Genomic DNA, 21464 nt, shown 5'->3' with positions numbered 1-21464 from the left:
TCATTATATTAAAGATTATCAAAAATTTTTATTATTTGACAAATCAAACATAATAATGTTATTAATAAAAGATAAATTATCAAATACTTAAACCAAGCACCTTGTAATTGTTACGATACCATTAATTATATAAACTATGTTTTAGGTTTAGCATTAATATCATATTAAGTAGTGCAACTTATAACTAAAATCAAAACCTCTTTCACTATAAAGGCCAAAGGACTTATTCCTACCTAAAATGTGTTGCATCCCCAAGTTCCCACTCCTTAATTTTGAAAATTTCATTTACAAATCTATGGGCATTTAAAGTTAGCGAAACTCTAATTTCTTGAAATAATATTTTCTCTCTTAGGATTTAGTTTTCAAACTTCGGCATAATCGTTGGCAGCCTCTCCCTCTCAATATTTTCTCTCCCTTTAATGATTTCTCTCCTCTCACCTGGATCTTTAGTTAGCGTCAATTAAATTTAAGTTTATTTTTAATAGTACAGATAAAATAACGATTTTGCTCTTAAAATTAACAGACTTAACCATCTATTAGTGGGTAAATGATATTTTTAAAGCTAAGGAGTGAGAATTTGGGAAAACATCATACTTTGGGTGGGAATAAGTCTTTTGGCCTCATTATAAATGATAATGTTAAGGAGCAAAACTTTGGTAACTAGTTTAGACTATCAATTTAAGCCCCTGTTGGTAGGGGTGGAGCTGAACCAAGCTGGCTCAAACTAGAAAACTGACTCAGTTCGATTTAGTTTAATTCAAATTTGTTTACTTTGACCATGAATCGAGTTTGAGTTAAGAGGTTCAACTCATTTTAAAATCAAGCTGAACTCGAGCTATAAAAAGTTTAACTCAGATTAGCTCATGAGCTAGATAAATAACTCGATTTAGTTTAAATTTGGCTCGTAGCTCGATTTGAATTATATTAAATAATTGTTAAATAACGTCGTTTTAATAATAAACTAAGAATTCAAATTATAAATTTGAGCCACATATTCAAACTATAAATTTAAACTGAATATTTTTATTCGAACTAAACTCGAATCATCTTTAATATTGGTTCGATAAATTCAAACTAAATTATTTTTTATTCGAACTAAATTTGACCTAAGAAATATTTGAATTCAACTCAATTTGTATACATTCCTGGCTGCCTATTCGCATGATGGTGGTGGCCATCTCAAAAAGACACATTTGATATGCGGCCTCGTTAAAACAAGGTTTCAAAGTGGTAGGTGAATTTAAAATATAACTAATATGCATGAATTCTGCCTTAATTTCCTATGAAATATGACACGGACAGGGTCCCAGGCACATGAAAGGACGTGGACAGGTACATGAATCTTCTAGGCCTTGTTCGCTTAAAACTTTGCCGTATCATTTTTATGTCCAACCTCGTGTAGTTTGAAAAGGCAACAGGCCGTTTACACTCAATTTCCATCTTTAACCAAGAAATTGGGGAGAGAACGTAATTTGCATGTGATACAATGCATTCTCTCTTTTCATTTTGCATCATCCTCTCCCATTTTCTTCTCTCAAACTTCAACTTCTGAAAACTTCTCCCATTTTAATAATTTTTTAATAAGAAAAACACTATTAAAAGACTTTTTTAATGAAATTATAATGAAAGTCTTTCTCTTATGGGCATTGGATTTTTTGGAAACTCCTTTTTCTCCTCACTTAAAAGGGTAGGTATGAAATAAAATTTTCAATCCAAATAAGATTTTTAAAATGATAATTCTAGAATATCTGATATTGATATTTGCAACGTTATTTTTGTTGTTTGACCTTTTCACTTTTTGTTTTACAGTCAATTTTTTTTTTTTGGGTTAAACTCATGGATTCAATATTCAAGAGATGATTGGTCATTCTTGAGATTAGATTCAAACAAGTTTGCTTTTTTAGCTCAGTTTAAACAAATATAAAGTAAGCTTAATTTGAACAAACTTAGGTTTAAGTTTGAGGTTTTAATATTATTGATCTTGAATTTGAGTTTGAGGGTTGTTGCATTTACCAAGCTTACAAACTTGAAAAAAATTAAAATAAAATAAAATGATATCGTTTTAATTAATATATAGCAAAACAATATTATTTTAGTCATATTTGGCTCAACTACAATATCGAATTGAGTTCAAAGCTCATCTTAGTTTAACACTAACCAAACTCGAATTGAATTTAAGCTCAACTTCTCGCAAACTGAGTTAGACTCGAGTTGACTCAAAGTTTGAACTTAATTTGATTTAAATCTACTCATAGTCATTGCATAACAATGAACTATATAATGAGTGATCAGACACATAATATATATGCGAGTAAGATTAAGATATGAGTAGTAATTTTCATACTCTAAAATAGGGAGAGGTATAAGACCTAACAATTACCACCATACTCACTATCTTCTCAAAGAAATTATTGTTTCTATTATTATGAGATTACTTTTTATGATATTATTAATAACAATAATAATACAATCATTTTTCTACGGCTATTTTGGGAGTACATGATCGCCATATTCATTTACAGTTTTTGTATTAAGTTACATACGTATCTCAAATTCTGATTTTTCTAGTTACGACCGCCTCGGCTCTGGAGAAACTGAGAAGAAGTTATCAGTAATAAGGAGTTGAAACTAACGTGGAACAAGAAAAAGGATAAGAACAACAAGAAGCGGCCCTAAACACAATTTTCTAACTTTCCTTTTGACCAAGACAACAGCGTTGCTGATGGAGACCTTCAAAAGGACGGTAATAGTGACCCTCCAGAGCCCCTGGACACCAAACAACTTGCCCAATCATTTCAATCTCAAGGCAATAAGCTCGCCGGCGTTTTCTTTTTTATAATTTCTTTTATGGCGCTTTTTTTTTTTTTTTGAAAGATTAAATTTTGCTGTGTATCTTCTGAAAAATGCTTGTTGGTAATCATAATTTTGGCAGAAATTGAGTGAGAGATTTTGTTTGATTTCAGCCATGGACACTTTGATTTGATTGAACCGATGCTTGATTGAATCGGAGGAAAGAGATGTTATGTCATCGTCAACCACCGAAGGAGCGGTCAATGATGATACGAATTGGTCAACGAATACAAGATGAAGCTAAATCCCTATGCTTATTTTGCACCGATTCAATCGACTTTGGCTTTGTGTTCAACCTTCATCATCCGTCTATTGATTCAAGAGTGAGAGAGAGTCGATGGATCGAAAAACAACACAAAAACGTGAGGTGCAATCGAAGAAGAAAAAGGGAAGTGAAGGTTTCAAAGTATGGGGTGGTGATTGTAAAAGTAAAAATTTGGGGGGGGGGGGGTTGGTGAAGGTTTCAAAAATATAAATATTTAAAAACTTGAAAAAATAACTTTTAAAACTAAAATAAGGAAAATTTTTCGTTTTCAAAACTGAGGTGAGAAAAAAGAGATAATATTTATATTTTTTAAATAAATTTTTTAAATGATAATTTTACCTTTAATAATAATAACCAAAATTAATACACAAGTAAACATTTGAGTTTTCAAAAATTAACAAATATGAGTTAAGTTTTGTACTAAATCTTGGGTGGAAATAAGTCTTTTGGCCTATTATTAATTATGTGTCACCCTCGTTCCGTTCCATTCTATACAAATAGTAGTATCCAAGTCGTATCCATATTCTAAAATTATATTAATTAATTAATCATCAATTTATTATAATAATTCAGAATGAAATAATAAAGTTCCCATTAAGAAATTCACTAACCAAACCACTCTTCAGAATGTTGAATCGAGCAACCTCGGTCTCATTTTGTCTGATTGTCTTAACTGTATTTGAAAATAAAAGAACACTAGGGGGCATTTGATTGTAGTCATAGTAATATTATTTTAATAATTTATATTATTTTATTTAATTAATAAATAATAAAAAATTTTAGTAATATTTTATTATCAATATTAATGTGACAAGTAATATAATAAGCAATCTAATTATCATATTTACCTTAGATATTTAAATATTATCAAAGTAATTTTAATTTTATTATAATTATATTATTATTTATTAATTTTTTTGGATAAAAATAATCTCATTTTTAATTAATACAATAAATAACATAAAAAATATTTTAGAATAATTAAACTTAAAAGTATTTAAGTAAAATAATATATTAGTATTTTTTTTGTTATCTCTAATTAAATATAACAATTATTTTTATTTATTTATTTTTATCAAATATAATAATAATAATTTATATTTAATATTTTTTAAAATAATTTTTTAATTTTAATAATAACATATTTATTAAACTAAACACATTTAAAAATTAGGAGAAAAAAATTGTTGATCAAACTTGAATGAGAGAATGTTAACCACTCAAAATAAAAATGTTCATTATGATTCCACAATATTATGAATATATTCATCTTTAGGCCATATATTGATTATTATATAAAATAAAGATTAAATTTGTTTTTCCCGATTTGGAAATTAACGTTAAAAATTAATTAATTACATCATGCTAGATTTGACGCCACATTTAAAATTATCAATTAATTATTAATTAATGTTTACTCCAAAACTCAGGATAGGTGGATGATTTTGTCACGTGCTTTTATTTATTTCTGCGAAAACTACACGGGGGCATATATGGTAAAAAACGCTAAGATGCGGTCAAACCCTACACAAAGTCAGTTTTGTCTCTTTTTACAAAAAAGCTTGTGTGAGTGTCTCTGAATGTTAGTTTGAGTAAAAAAAAAAAAAAATAGAAATTATATATACAAATAGATATAAATTCGAGTCATTTTTAATAAAATTTTAAGATCAGATTTTTGAATTATTTGATTTAATAAAAAATAAATAAATAAATAACTCATCCGATTTCTTTAACTGGGTACACAAACAAAACCAACACTTGGTAGTCTTTTTCTCTGAAATTTACCCAATTTCTTTATTAAATCGTCAAGCTACACCTTTGTCTCCACAAAAACAGAAAGAACTGTGCTTTTAACTAACCATGACTGTAATTAATTAATTCGACCTCAATATTGCAGGAGTCATTGGCTTCTGACTTTTGTTTCAGAATAAGTACAGAATGTAGGAATAAAACCTGAAACTTTTCTTTCATGAAAATGTCTGCCTTTCCCTTCTCGTGAACCAGAATCCCAGTTTCATTATCATTTTTGCGATTCTTAGACAATGAAAAGCCCAAACAAGTTAACATAAATCTATTTCAGAAGAAGACGACAAAATTCTACGATATAGATACTAAAACAGAGCTCAAGTACACAACTGAGAACTTGGAATTTCAACCATAACAGGTGTATGAATTTTCTGGTCGAAACCCATTGCACAGAGAAACGACAATTACAAATAATAAGTATACATAATATAACTTGTAAATTTGAGAATATCAACGATACTTTTGTGTCGAGTGTATAGGAGAAACGCCCTTCTCTCTGTATATTTTGGGCTCTGATCTCTGAGGCTATCCCTTGTGAGGTTTCGAAGCTCCTACTGTAGCCTCGGAAGAGCAGGGAGCAAACAGAGAAGCAATAGATTTCACAATTTGATTAAAAATCAATCTCTTCACTGACTTCCTTCTCGCTGGAATAACACTTGCTCTCTTTACTGGGAACCGGGGCTTTATCTCGGCCCCACCAGTCGTAGCCATTTCTTCACATGTCTTCACGCCCATCTCTCCTCCTCTGTTTCTTTTGTTGCTGAGAGTGCTTTGAATCTCCCCCACTCTCTCTTCAATTTAAATTGGAATTAGGATTAGGATTTCGCTTTATGCTCCACGGAACACGCCACTGTAAAATTGACGATTGGGGAATTTCTTACCTCTTGATGGTTTCGAGTAAAAGTTTAAGAATTACACGGACGAATTGAGCTTCATGATTGCGACACGTGGTGGCACAAAAATGTGTGCCAAACAACTGAAATTGATGCGGCAAAAAAAGATAGTTATATGGTTTTTTTTTTTTTTAAGGAATATTATAATTTTTATCACTTTTAAATATCTTTTTCAACAAATTTATCACATATTTTATTAACTAATTTAATTGATAAACAACAATATTAAAAAATAAATTATAATTTTTCATAAATCATAGTATTTATCTATTTTTTTAATTTTTAATTATAAAACAAAAAATAAAAATAAAAAATATAGATTAATATTGATCTGAATTAAGATGTATTTAATACAAGATATTTACAAAATATTTATTTTTTAGTATTCAAAGACTGATGAGCCTTGTGTTTTTTAGGTTGAAAAGAATGATACTTTAAGTATAAGATTAAATTTTGTAATATAAATATTTAGTTAATAAAATATGTGATAAATTTGAGCTGACAGGAATTTTAAAAGTGATACAAATATCAATATCTCTTATTTTACTCTTGATTTTCATATCATAAAATTAATACCAAGAGGGTGTTTGGACAAAGATAATCAAGGAATAATGATAATTTATTTTTTAATTTTTAATATTATTTTGTTTAGTTTATCATATAATAAAAAAATTTTGTAGTTTTTTATTATTAATAATAATGTGACATATAATATAAGTAATGATCTGATAGATTATTAATGTAATCTTGATTTTTTATAATTCTATAATTATGTACTAATTTTTTAAGATAAAAATACTCTTATTTTCATTTAATATAACAAGTAATATTAAAATTTTTAGAATAATTATATCTAATGACATTTAATTAAAATAATATTTTAGAATTATTTTATTATATTCAATCAAATATGATAACTATTTTATATCTACCAATTATTATCAAATATACTAATAATTTGTATAGTGATATTTTAGGTAATATATTTTTGTAACAATCTTTCATTTTTTGTAAAGTTGGCAATTTTCAACATGTTCTGTTAACCCGATATGACAGAACATGAAAAAAATCAGGTCATGATAAAATTTTTTGACAAGTAATTTATTTCCGATCAATCTGACACAACTCAAAATTAAATTATATAATGTTAGGATTCATACGAAACTAACCCTACTTGACATAAATTGACTTAAAGATTTTAGAGAAATATTACTTTATTAAAATTTGGTAAAGATAAATTATGAGCAATGCTATGTATATACTCTTTTAGTATACAATTTAAGTACATAAATGATGTATTATTATGTGATTGAATATTATTTTAATTTTAATTTAAAATGATCTAATCACATGATGACACATTATCTGTATACCAAAATTTATTGAAATATTTATTTGGTCTTAGTCTTTAGGAAGTAGTTTTAGAGTTGTTTTTAATCTCCTGGTTTTTTGTTGTAGTTGCTACACGTGATGCAAAATCTGGCTTAGTGGTCCTATTTTCTTGTAATAGCTGTCTTAAACTTGTCTATTTATAAGACATTTCTTTTGAATAAATATAAATGCAGTAGTTGTGGTGTTGTGTAACTCTTCCTCTATCAGTAGACTATTGTTCTTATTTTCTGCCAATAGATTGTTATATTTATTAAATCAACAAAATTATTTATTAAAAGTGTGTATATATAATTTTATTGATAAATCATATACATGTTAAAAGATAATATCAACAATAGTTGAAATATTTACAGGTTATATATAGTTACATTTTTATATAATTATAATTACTCATATTATTTTTTATTTTCATTTAAATATTTTATTTTATTATTCTACAATAAAAATGTGAATTAGTTAGTTAGATTATTAATGTATTTTTAAGGTCTTAGTATATAATTTTTAGATCATTTATAAATAAGATAAAATGTTATATTGTGTGTTTTTATTAATAATAGGTTCAGATAATTTGCTGAATAAATTAAAATGGTACAAACACTTTAAAAAGTAAAAACAATAGATAATTTCAAGTCAATTTGGGGCGGACAGGTTAACTCGAATATTAAAGAGTTTGGTTAGGGTTAACAATTTTTAATACAATTCTAATTCAAATTTGGTTAGAGTTGTAAGTTTTTAACATAAAACATGACCTAACATGATTCAATGATATAAACTATCAAATCTAATTTTTTGTAATAAAATATTACCAGAATTAAATACACCCAAAAAGAACAATTTCAGGAATATATAAATCTAAATCTAATGGTCTCAACATCATTGGTATATAAATATGGGCAAAGGACTATTTCCCACCCAAGTTTTGACTCAATCTCAAAAATATATTCACGATATATGGAAAACTCAAACACTCACCCATCCATAAATTGTAGTTAAATTTGTCATTAAATATAAGAGAAAAATCGTCATTTAATAATAATATTAAAAAATATATAATTTTATCTTATTTTCCTCCTTAGGTTTTAAAAATTAACAAATCATCCTCATATCTATTTCATCCATAAACTATTTTACCCTCATACATAAACTTTAAAAAATGACTTTCTCTCCCCCCCCCCCCCCCCCCCCCAAATCCCTAAGTTTTTTTTTTCACTCCTCCTTCTGCCCATCAGCGATCGGCACAGCGCATTGATGGACAATGGAGTGTCATCTATTCTTTGGACGATAATAAACGATGCTCATTGTTCAAATCTAGATGAAAGAGCATTATTCAAATCTAGACGACAATGGAAGACCCTCATCATCCAAATTTGGATGAAGGAACGTCGTTCAAAGATATGGACAACAATGGTTGTCTAGATGTCGTTTGTCGTTGGACTGCCATTTGCAGAAGAAAGTGGTTAGATTTTGGGTTGGTATCCTAAGGGGAAAAGTAATTCAAAACTTAATCTAGAGGTGAAATTGTTAGTTTTTCAAACTAAGAGAAGGAAATGAGATATTATTTAAATTATTTTAATATTATTGATAAAATGACGATTTATCCCTTAATTTTAATAGAAAATTTTTAAGTGTATCCTAACAGACTAAAACTTGGGCGGTTATTTGAGTTTTTCATCTCACACAAATAAATACTTGTCATTTAACTAAAACTTAGGTGGAAAATAGTCTTTTGGCCTATAAATATTGGTTTTTGGGTTAGCATTATGATCAAATTAAGTAGTGCAAATTATAATTAAAACCAAAGCCTTTTTCACCATAAATCATAACGCCAAGGAGCAAAAGTTTGGTAAAAGTTTAGATAGAGATGAGAAAGGGGTCAGGTTGGCTTGCGCCCTTTTTCTTTTAACCCAGCATGGGTAGGCACAATCCCTTGTTGTAGCATGTAGTTGCAAGCTCTCAAGTTATCCAAGGCGTGCCATGAGCCTAAACTTCAAGCGCGCAAGCCGGTCTAAAATGTTACTATGCCCAATATTTTAACAAAATAAATTAAATAATAATTAAAATATTAAAAAATATAAATTTTTATAAAAAAATGAAAATTTTGGACTTATAAAAATGAGTTAAATTTTTTCGATCAATCTTATATATATGAAACAACTAAAATTTAAGTTTGGTTAAAACATGATATTAAACCTTTATAGTGACGAAAGGAAAATAAGTGATTATACTCTTTTTAAATGAGACATACATTTGCAAGAGTATAAAATGTAAAAATATAAATACAAAATTGTCTCACATATTAAAAAAAAATGCAATCATCCATTTTTTTTACCTATTATAATTAAATGTTGAACAAAAGATAAGTTTTAACTAAATTCAAATTTTAATTATTCCATATAAATAAAAATGATTATAAGAATTCAATCTATTTATTATAAATAAGTTTATTTTTAATATATTTTTAAATTAAAAACATAATTTAAAAAAATTATTTAATAAATAATTATTTTTTATTAAAATTAATGAACTGACTCTGCTAAAGACTCATACATCAGGCTATTAAAACCTTGATACGACGCAATCTTATTCATATAAAGTCTACAGTTTTACAGGACGGTTTCCCATTAAAGACCCGTAACCGTACGAATCTTTGTTCAGCATTATTTATAAGCACCGTGGACCACACGGAAACCCACCTAGCTGGGCAATGGCATCTCCAGGTCTAGACAAACAACTTCAGCCGCTGCTGGCTCGCATGACGGTGACCAACTTGAAAAGACACAGTTGACATCTGGGCCACGTGGCTTCTTTCGTTGAAACTTGAAATCGGTACTAGGTTTGGAAATAGTAGCTGAATTTAAAATTTAATAAATACGCAGAGCTGTCTCACAATGATATTGGCGTATCAATATCCTACATGTCGCCCCAAGGATATTGCTTCCAAGGATGAGACAGACCATGAATTCTGATCGAATCATTTTATAAAAGCTTTTTAAAATTAATATTTTCAACTAATATTTTAATAAAAATGGTCCACCCCTTTTTTAATAATATAACTTGGATAGAAACATTCACACCACTATCGTTAAAATCCAATTTTTTAGTCATGTCAATTATTAAAATATTCACAATCCGTTTGTTAGAATTCGTACCGGTTAATTAAATATTAAAACAGAGTAGTTCAAACACTTAATACTATAAAAGGTTAGGTTGAATGTGAATTGAGCAAGTTTAAACCTATAAAATGACCGTTTTTATGCCAATCGAGTTCGATCCCTCATGCACTTTTGTATTTGATTGAAAGTGTATTAATATAAGATTATTAGAATTTACTAATCTGTATATCATTTTATATTGAATTACTATTTTGTTATTAGATTGTAATAAACTCTTTAATCCAAATATATGAATTCGTAGTACCATGATTCTCTTAAGGTTTGGATCTGTGTTTTCATAAACTTAATTGATATAAATGTGAATTATTTATATTTATATTTAATTTATATTGTAAATATATTATAAATTTCTGAACTCAAAATATATTAAATACATTTTTTTTATTTTTTATAATTTTTTAAATATAAAAATATTCTATATATTTTTAATTAATTATCATAATATTATAACTATATAAAATAAAAAACTCAATTTTTTGTTATCAAAATACCTAATTTTTCTAAATATTTTTTTGTAATAATTGAATTTAGATTATATATTATGTTATTTTATATTTAATAATCAATTAAACATACGTTTTATATCAACATTATTGATAATGTGTCAAATTAAACTCATATATATATGTTTCATATTTTTTTTATACCTAAATTTTATAATATTTTTTATTATTTATCTTATTACAAGCAAAGAAAGGACTTGGATATGTGCACGAAAATAACAAAACATCAGTTTGGCTTATTCGTTGGCTTTTGCCTTTTTTCTTTTGGGCACTTTCAACCTTTTGTAGTTTGAATAGGAAGCACGCTACCGTTTATGGTCAACTTCCATCATTAACTGAGAAATGCAAAGAAATTGGAGAGAGAACGTTTGCATGTGATGAAATTTAGTCTCTTTCCATTTTGCATCACCCTCTTCCATGTTCTCCTCTCAACTTTTACTTTTGAAAACTAACTGAGGATCTTGTCTTCTATGCTGATTATTTAGAAAAATAAACTGAAAATCTAAACTCACCACTTTGAAGTCATCCCAACAAGTTCCATTTTAATGTATTTTCATAATCATTTTTAATAAGATAGAACACTATTAAATTTATTTGGGTTATTCCCTTATTGGCATTGGATATTTTGTGAAATCATCTTTCTCTGCACTCAGATATAGGTGTAAAATAAAAATTTCAACTCAAATAAGATTTTTAAAGTGATAACTCCATAATATTTTTTATTTATGGTGTTTGTTCTTTTTACTTATGTGATTAAAACTTTTTTTTTTTGGGTCAAACTTATAAATTCAACATTCAAGAGATTATTAGTCATTATTAGAACTAAATTTAGTTGAGTTTGTTCTAGTTTGTTTTTTGGTTTCACTTGAACTAGTTCAAAACAAGCTCAAGCTTGATCTTAAGATTTTAATGTTGTCGGCATGAATTCAAGCTTGAGGGGTGTTTTGCTCACTAAGCCATTGCTCCATACTCCAATCCTGCATTGTTGCCAATGTTATTGCTCCAGTCCTAGGTTGTCGTCGACATCATTGCTCCAACCCTTCTATGTAGCAGTCAACGCCGTTGATTTAACTATTTTACATTGCCGATGTTGCTACCGACTTCCAACATTTATGTAGTAAGTTGAATGTTGACTTTTGGCATTTCTATAGTAAGTTTAATATCATATCATGATAACATGTTTCTATAGTCAGTTTAACGAAGGTTTCGTCGGTTCAAAATCTCTATATACATGTAAGTAATATTATTTGCACTATAACATCAAATTTATTATTACAAATAATATGTTTAATCAATCTTTTTTTTTTAAATTTTTGCAATTAATTTATGTTGCATCTCAAAGATATCGTGTATCAAAAGATCTCTACAAACTATCAATTGTACTTAAATTTTGTGCAACTCACAATTCTTTAAATGTTCTAATTACAAGTAATTAGTCTTATTTCATTCTCTCTTTCTTTCTCTCTCTCTCTCTTTTTCCATTGATTAATTTATGTCGTGATTTAATACAATTTTTGGTGATTTGCAATATAATACCTTGGAAAATGAGTTAATAATGTTGATTTCTTGAGTATTTTGAAGAATTCAAACATTTTTTTTTTACCCTTTGTTCAATCAATTCATGGTTGCGATTGGATTTATATAGTTTAGATTAGTATGATAACTTTTTTTAAAGATAAAATCCATTGAAGGATTATTTTAATAATTAAACATTTTCTTTTTTCTTTTTAATTTGAAAAACAGTATCAGATATTGGTATTGATAGCTGCTTGGAAGAATTTCAAGATCTAAAATTCTTCAGGGAGTTTGTTAATGCCAAAAAGTGGGATAGGTGAATGATTGTGCATTTTATGATGATTTGTATTGATGATATGCTTATTTTTGTATTTTTATGCTGTTCAAGTGTCTTGTTAGTAGCCTCTTGTTTGACATATTGAATTGCATTGTAGATGGAGTGCTTTCAGTCAGATCAACTAGTAAGTTTAATTAGTTTGTGGTAACTCTCCTTTGATTTGTTATATCTTTTTGGCCATCTTTTTGAACTGATAAAAATTTGGTTGGATCAATCAGTTAAATAAACCTGATTGATTCAATCAGAACCAATATTTAAAGTAGTTCATATTTCGGTCTGATTCTTAAAAACCTGAGCTATATAATAAGTGATAAGATGCATAATCTATATGTGCATGGGCTTAAGATATGAATAGTAACCTTCATATTAAAAAATAAGGAGAAGTGTAAGATCTAATAATTACATCTATCCTCACAATCTTTTCGAAGATACCATTATTGTTTCTATTATCATGAGACAACTTTTCATGAAATTATCAATAACAATTGGAATGTAATAATCCTTCTGTCATTTTGGGGAGAACATGATGGTTCATTTACTGTTATTGTATTAAGTTACATAGATGTGTCAAATTCTTATCATCTTCCATAAACCGGTGATGATCAACTTGTTTAGTAAAAGGGCGAAGTTGTAGGCAAAAGTTAGCGAACCCAAGACTCGAACAAGACGAACAAAGAGGAGAGGCACAGACATTTTTTTTTCCAAATGTAAATCCTTTTGACTTTGGGGTACTGGTGAAAAAGATTGGAGTGGACCATGTGGGATAATGCTGAAAGATTGAAGCTGAGTTGCATAGTGATTTGCACAGAAAGAATCTGTTATCCGTCTTGAAATCGATAATCCAAAGTATAATTTCCCAAAAAATTTTCTTGGAAAGTTTTAGGACAAATAGCTCAAGTGAAGATACTATGAATCTATCTTGTTAATTTAAACGTCCTTTTGTTGGGCCCTATTCCCATAGTGGAAATGAAGCAAACGGTTTAAAAATTATATTTTGATTTAATTTATAAAATAATTTAATATGGGTTAATATATTTTTTAAAAATAGTTTATGATTTGGGTTGTCGTTGGGACAATTTTCAAATCGAATTAAATCATAAGCCATATTTTTTAAAAATACACACACACACACACACACACACACACACATATATATATATATAACTATATTTGATAAAAATTTTATTAAGCAATTATGTGTATAACCTTTTTTTCATATTTATTTTATCATTTTTTTATATGCATATTATATATACGTTTTAGATTTATTTTTTATGTTTATATTATAACCTAAAAAAATATAATTTTATTAATTTTATTAAATAATATATATTTAAAAGTGAAAGATTTAATAGGTTCAAATTATAATTTAAATCAAATCAAATTGTATTTTTTAATTTAGGTTAAAATTTTTTTAAACTCTTTTTCTAATTTAATTTTAAAAAACTTTCAAATTACACCAAGTTAGAACATACGTACCTCTAATCAATGCTGCTTATGGACTAATTACTTGTCTACAAAGATGGAATGATCTGAATCACTGAAAGTCATTATTATTATTATTATTATCGTTATTATGTGAATCAATGGTGTTTAACAGTCAAAATGGTGAGTGAAAAATAATTTCCTTTCATCAAAATTACTACAAAATAGAAGGACAAAATATGTCCATGTAGAGAACTAATTTGGGCTTATCATCATTTTGGCCCAATTAAAAAAAAGTTAACTTATGAAAAGCCATATTCCGCCCGACAAGAAGGTCTAAATTTTGATTTTTACGAGCTACGACCGCCTCGACTCTGGAGAAACCGAGAAAAAGTTGTTCACTTATCAGTTACAGGGAGATGAAACTAACATGGAACAAGAATAAGAACAACAAGAAGCGGCCCTTAACACAATTTTCTAACCTCCCTTTTGACCAAGACAACAGCGTTGCTGATGAAGACCTTCAAAAGGACGGTAAGAGTGAGCCTCCAGAGCCCTTGGACATCAAACATCTTGCCCAATCATTTCAATCTCAAGGCAATAAGCTCGCTGAGGTTTTCTTTTTAATCATTTCTTTTATAGCGTTTTTTTGTTAAAAGATTAATTTTTCCTGTGTATTTTCTGAAGAATACATGTTGGTAATCGTAATTTTTGTTTTGTATGGCGTGGTTTGTTCAAAGTCGACTAAATTCTAAAGCTTTTCGAGGAATTTTTAAATCATTTGATGCTGTTTTCACATGAATGGTTGCTGGGTATGTCCTGTTGCTTCTAATTTCTTACTTGATCGAACTGAAATTCTAAAGGGACGGGCATATCTCGAGGAATAACTGAACAATCTAGCACAGTGCCGTTAAATTTGATGGATATACAGTTAAGGGAATTAGATACTAAGAAGAAGATTTTAGTGGTTTAGGCGAGTGATGCTTGCCTCGTGAGGTCAATCTTTGTTGTTTGGTGTTTCCTAATTATATTCACTTTTGGCAACTTAATTTCTGGTTAATGTGTCTTAATTTTGGATAGCTGGTAAATTTGTTAAATTTTAGTAGCTGAATAATGAGATTTTGTCATACTTCGTTAAGGGTTTTCTTATTTACTGCTTTGGAATGTTATCATGGCTCTGAATGCTTGTATTTAATATGTAGATATGCAATTGTTCATGCTAGCATTAAATAATATCATTCTTGTTTAATGTCATTGTACTTTCTTATTTACATGCTTGACTAGCTTCATCAACATGGCACATTTGTTTTGAAGGATGGGAAATATCGGGAAGCACTTGGGAAATGGGAGGCTGCTCTTAATATGATGCCTGAAAATGCAGTTTTGCATGAACAAAAGGCACAAGTTTTGCTTGAAATTGGGGATGCATGGAATGCGTTGAAGGCAGCTACCCGTAAGACAGTTCATATTCTCTTTCATTTTATTTTATTTGTAATTTTGTATACAGATTAATATGTCCTTTATAAAAGCAACAAGCTTAAAATCTACCTGTTATGTAATTGTTCTATCATAGACGACAGCAGATGTGTGTTATACCATCATTCAAACACCCTTTTTCCTCAAGCTCCTTTTATGTCTTACATTTTGAAACTGGTCATTTTTTTTATACATCTTTTTGTTTACATTTCCATCAAAAGTAAGCTGGGAATTCACAAGGGCATTATTTCCAGTAAATCTATGTTTGCACCTTTAGGATCTTTCGTGCTGAATTTTATGCTTTCTAATCTTGCAAGTAGTTGTCACCTACATTCTATTTACAGGATCTTACATTGAACTTGACAGGAGCGACTGAATTGGAACCATCATGGGCTGAGGTATTTTGAGTTTTCTGACTTTGCTTGCTTCTTTGCATATAGATCTCTTGTAGTATTAAGCAATAATGGCCTATTTTCCTCAAAGCCATGTCTGATCCTTGTTATGAATATTCCTATAAGATATGTCTCTTATGGTGTTTGACTCCTAAAGGACTTTATTTTTAGTCATGAGTTTGCAGAAACTGAGCTGATTATCAAGTGTAATATAAGATATTTGACATTTTAAGCCATATGTAGCTAATAGAAAAACGTAGATGCTCTTGCTTTTTAAAGGAAATGACTTTGATGCATGGTATTTGGTAATTCTTATTACAAGCGTCATTGTTACTTTATGATTAGATTTGCTAGTTTGGTGTAGCCCTGAGTAACATTCTAATAATTTTTTATTGTCTATCAATATGATTGAGATAATAGGGAAGTTGGAATTTCATGTATTTTAGATTTAGATCTGTATAACATACTACTTCCGAACTTAGTTGTAGTATTTTCTCATTGAGTTCATTGTGCATTGGCACATGAGTAAATGGATTCCTAATTTCACTAATTAATTTGCTTCTTTACCAGTGTTAGAGAGATAGTAGTAAAATTATGTGTTAAGAAGCAATTGTGTAGGCATGATGATTTCTCTAATTCCTAAGACGCTGGTGGTAGAGGACCTTTAAAGCACATAAATAATTTGTCCGCTAATGCTACTGCAGGCTTTAGCCATTGCATTGTGCTTATTAGATGACCATTAAGGCACATAACTCATGTACATATGATCATTTCTCAATGTTGGATCAATCTGTATAAATTTTTTACTTGTTTACTATGTCACTGGAATACATCTTACGAAGTAGGGATCATCTGCTTAGAGAGTTTCTGTATTGGATGATGTGATCATTATGATTCTCACGAAGTAGGGAAGCCAGTGTCTGTTTTCATGAAAGAGAACCATTTAAGGAAAAAGTACCACTGCAATCATTGCACGTTGTAGTCTGTTTGCCAAACTATAAAGTTTCACTATGACTCATGTCATTTAGACCTAGGTAGCTTTTTAATCAACCAAAATAACTCTTGGGTTTAGGTTTTAGTTGAAGTTTTTCATGTAAGCATTTGATATAAGTTCCCTAGGAAATGAAAATGAACTCCAATTAGATGTATATTTGCTCATCTCACAGGGGTGGTTTCTTTCAGGCATGGATCACCCTTGGCAGAGCACAATTAAACTTTGGGGAGCTTGATAGTGCAATTGAAAGCTTTGACAAAGCATTAGCTATCAAGGTACATAATTAAGGCATGCAAATACTATGCTTCTGTAACTCCTCCCTTAAGTTTTATTAATTTTATCTCTGAATTACAGTAACTTTTGTTGCAACTTTCTTTTCTCCTTCTGTACAGCCTGATTCCGAGGAGGTTCAAGATGACCGGAAGGCAGCATTTCATCTTGTAAAGAGAAGAAAGCAGCTGCATTTGTCAGGGTTGAATACTGACACAAGCCGTTTTGTGGTTGGTGATAAGACTGAAACATCCTGAAGGCATAGAAGTAAGTTTTGTTTGATGATATGACAGAGTATGATAACTGCATGTTAGTGACAAACATTGCCTTAAATATTATATTTGCCTAAAAAGGCATTGTCGTCACCAGAAATCTTTAGATATATTTTCGTGTAAAAATATTATATGCTTTTTTTTTTAATACAAATTGAACAAAAATTTCCCATGAGCATGTATGTTGTTTAACAAAGTGCGAAGATGTAGTTGAGCAATACCTTCATGTCATTGTGTTGCATCTTTTTTTCTTTTATTTTCCCAAAACAGCGGCCATTAGTTAAAGAATGTATAGTTAATAGCTCTTGACAAATCAGATAGAAGGCATTTGGTTCGGCTAGAGGTGTCAAATGGATCAAGTCGGCCTATGGCCCGGGAAAATGGCCTGCCCTGCTATTGTAGTGGGCGGCCAGGCCTAGACGCAGAGTTTGTTACTGTTTTTATAATTATTTAAAAATTAATTAATAATTATAATATAAAAAATTATTTTTTATTAAAATTAATAAGTTGATCCATTATTGTAGGGTCTGATATGACCCTATATATATAGGGTTGGACTATGAATCTTATACTTTTTATTGGTTGGTCTAGCTCGTAAGGTCTATTATTGTGTAAGCCTTAGGCTTGACTGGATCCACTGCCATATCTAGTTTGAGCTAAATTTTTATTACTTTAGTGATCTATCATTTAAATATAATATTATTTTGTTTAAATTGTTAGTAATAGATAATTAATCTTAATTTTATTATAATTTTTAAGTTTTTTATTTTCAATAAAAAAATATTAAGTAATATGAAAAACATTTTGGAGAAATATATTGGTAATAACATAATTTGAAAAAAAAAATCTTAGTAAATTTTTTCTCAGCATTCTTTAACTTAGTATTCTTTTGTGATAATTTTTTATCTTAGTAAATTTTACTACTCGCCTTTGGCACTCTTGACTAACAATCTTTATTGGTGGAGTAGATTCTTTCTATGATTAGATTATGAACTTTTGTGGGCTACTTTCAACCAATCAAGTCGGTTCTTTTCTCCATTATATTGTTTACTGCTCTTCCACGTTTCCCCTATCAAAAGCCACTGTAAAGAAAATTAATAATATTTTAATTGCCTTTTCGAAAGAGGACTTCCCTATCTTCTTTTGGAGCTAAGATAACTTGGGTATTTGTATTTTATCCTTTGAAGAAAGGGGGTTTGAGGATCAAACGAGTACAAGATTGGAACTGAGCAACAATTGTCAAATATGTCTAGCGTCTACGCACTAACCACCATTCTATATGGTTCTTATGAGAATATTCAGTCATTTTGAAATGTCGATCATTTTGTTATATCAATGTGATGTTTGGGGTCTCAAAGACATAGATGATGATTTTATATAACCAGGATTGGTGTAGAGGTACTGATGATCTCATGTATAAGGGATAAACGAGATACTTCACTAAGATACGATTATTGACTTTCATGGAAACCTTTATGTGAGATGTCCTCTTTTCAAACTTTATTGTCCATAGACCTACCATTAGATGTCAAAGTATCAGTTATCATCTTTGATGGTTCGTAGACTTTTTTTGTTTTTTTGGCCAAACAGCTCAAAATTTTTTAGCATATATGGAACTCAATTTCCATTACCCCACAAGTGGGGGTTCATGACCACTACATCTAAAAGGCTCACTCATCGAATAAGTTTTTCATTGACTCAACTTAGGATTTATTGAGAGCCAAGGGGAGTATGAATTCTATTCATCATCCTTTATGTTTCTTGAGACATATGACAAGACACTCCATTGTTTGGTTAACTTCCCTAGGGAGACCTTGGACCATGGACCTTCTCTAGGCTTATGGCCTTATTGCATTATGCTATACAGTTTCTCTTCTAAATCCCATGAGCATCTCTTTTTCTGTTATGTCTTCTCCTACCATGTATAGAGGGAACTCTCAGCCAAGACACTTATGCTTGGTCGGCTCTCTTATGGTTCTTTTTGTTCTAGTGGATTGTCACTCACCTTTACCGCAAAGATGACTTTAGGCTCATTCTTGCACAATTAGTGCTCTTAAACATATTCATCTTAACTCCATGATTTGAGATTGCATGTTGTAATTTATTGTATAAATGCATCTCAATGGTAATTTTGAATCGATTTAAATATTCATGACAAAGCCTCCGGTTTGAGATCCCACCACAATTTGAAACTATTTGACGTATATTTCGATTTTTATCTTTTATGTTGAATTTTATAATTAGTGTTGGTTGGTTGGACTTTCAGTTTTTATCTCATTCTCTTATACTTTAAAAAAAAAAAAATCTCAATCAAATGATCCAATAAAATGTGAAAACAAAAAAAATTCAGACAATGAGATGTACAAGTTTCTTAATTTCTCTGAGCACAAATTTCTTAATTTTCCCTGTAGCCGTCTTAGCAAGCTCACTCTTGAAGACGACAGTCTTCGGTACCATGTAGTGTGGCAACCTTTCCCTACAAAACTCTCTTATCTCCTTCTCTGTAGGTTTCTCAATCAACTCACTCTTTAAACACACAAAAGCGCACGGCGTCTCCTGCCAAAACGGGTCCGGTCGAGCCACAACGGCCGCTTCATTAATCATAGGATGTGAATACAATACGGATTCAATCTGAGCACTGCTTATGTTCTCTCCGCCGCTTACAATCACATCCTTTGATCGATCTTTGATCTCCACATGACCATCCGGATGCATAACGGCCATATCTCCAGTATGAAACCAGCCACTATCTTTCAAGCATTTGGATGTAGCTTTTGGGTCTTTAAGATAGCCTAACGTGACAGACCCTCCTCCTAAAACGAGCTCGCCACACGCCAACCCATCTCGTTTGACGCTAACTCCGGATTTGGGATCCACCACGTCGAGCTGTGTCAATCCATTGGTCCCAACTCCTTGTCTTGCCTTTAATCTCAATCTGTCTGTTGCCTGCAACTTGTTCCATTGCCTTTAATCTCAACCTTTTATGTATTTAAATTGGATTTTTGCAAAAATTCTCTCATGTACTCTAATAACTCTCTCAAGTTCAACAAATGAAGTCATAGATTTAAATTAAGAAATATCCATAATTATTATATTAAATAAATCATATATATTTTATTATAGTATATCATTAATTAATCTTAAATTATTTGTAATTTAATTTTTTATATGTGAGAGTTTACATTATTTAAATTTTAATATTTTATTAGAAAAGTCTATCTTTTTTATCACTTACGCTAATCCAACGTGGCTTAATTTTAATGTTAAAGTTGACCTTATGAAACAAAATGGGTAAAAGAACATCAATAGTCTCTTTTAAATATTTCTTGCGGGTAAATTATCTCGTAATTGCAAAGTAATCCATCCAACAATTATATTAACAACATGATATTGAAATGACACGTGGAAAGTCCCCGATAAAGCTATAAATGACTGAAAACTGAAAACAATGATGACAATTTACTACAAGAAATAAGCAAAAATAAAATCTTGTTGTTTGATTGCTTTCACCTACAACAAAGAATTAACTTGGCCTAAAATGAGTCCTTCATGATATTGTTGTTAAATTATTGGATCTAATGAGAACTTTTGTCTTGCCCGAGGGTCATAGAATTAGCAATGATGATACCTCAACTTACTACTATAAAATTTGATTAAATTTATTGGAAAGAAATTTTCATTTATAATGAATATTACTTTAAATTTTAATGATGTTATTATTCAATTAAGTGATTTAAATTAAAAATAAAATAATATTGATTATATATCATGATTAATATTTAAATTAATACTCATTATGAATACATATAACATTATATTATTAAAAATATTATTCTTGAAATAACAACATCCATATAAATATCTTGTGTTGGAAAAATATTGTTCATTTCATATTTTTATG

The 21464-nt window shown here is 29.4% G+C and overlaps 2 protein-coding genes across 2 annotated transcripts; one reads left to right on the top strand and one right to left on the bottom strand.

The window, feature by feature from the left end:
• Positions 1-14484: 14484 nt before the first annotated feature.
• On the top strand, positions 14485-17741 carry LOC123228695 (tetratricopeptide repeat protein 33). Its single transcript, XM_044654168.1, has 5 exons — positions 14485-14773; positions 15474-15612; positions 16002-16033; positions 17210-17296; positions 17414-17741. The coding sequence occupies exons 1-5, from the start codon at positions 14579-14581 to the stop codon at positions 17546-17548; spliced, it is 588 nt and encodes a 195-aa protein (XP_044510103.1). The 5' UTR covers positions 14485-14578; the 3' UTR covers positions 17549-17741.
• Positions 17742-19854: 2113 nt separating this feature from the next.
• LOC123229678 (2-methylpropanoate--CoA ligase CCL4-like) lies at positions 19855-20623 on the bottom strand. The gene is made up of 2 exons (XM_044655596.1): positions 20597-20623; positions 19855-20509 (listed from the first exon to the last, which is right to left on the bottom strand). Exons 1-2 carry the CDS (start codon positions 20621-20623, stop codon positions 19910-19912), a joined length of 627 nt encoding a protein of 208 aa, XP_044511531.1. The 3' UTR covers positions 19855-19909.
• Positions 20624-21464: the final 841 nt, after the last annotated feature.

The sequence above is a fragment of the Mangifera indica genome, chromosome 11, assembly GCF_011075055.1.
Source record: "Mangifera indica cultivar Alphonso chromosome 11, CATAS_Mindica_2.1, whole genome shotgun sequence".
NCBI classification, from domain to species: Eukaryota; Viridiplantae; Streptophyta; class Magnoliopsida; order Sapindales; family Anacardiaceae; genus Mangifera; species Mangifera indica.
Note: the sequence above shows the minus strand (reverse complement) of the source record. Positions and strands in the feature narration are given on the sequence as shown.

Excerpts from the sequence above, each read along its gene's own strand:
- LOC123228695 (XM_044654168.1), top strand. The coding sequence starts at position 14,579 with ATGAAACTAACATGGAACAAGAATAAGAACAACAAGAAGCGGCCCTTA. Across the intron at positions 14,774-15,473 it reads AAGGCAATAAGCTCGCTGAG|GATGGGAAATATCGGGAAGC; the intron begins GTTTTCTTTTTA and ends TTTGTTTTGAAG. Across the intron at positions 15,613-16,001 it reads TGCGTTGAAGGCAGCTACCC|GAGCGACTGAATTGGAACCA; the intron begins GTAAGACAGTTC and ends TGAACTTGACAG.
- LOC123229678 (XM_044655596.1), bottom strand. The coding sequence starts at position 20,623 with ATGACTTCATTTGTTGAACTTGAGAGA. Across the intron at positions 20,510-20,596 it reads CATTTGTTGAACTTGAGAGA|GCAACAGACAGATTGAGATT; the intron begins GTTATTAGAGTA and ends AACAAGTTGCAG.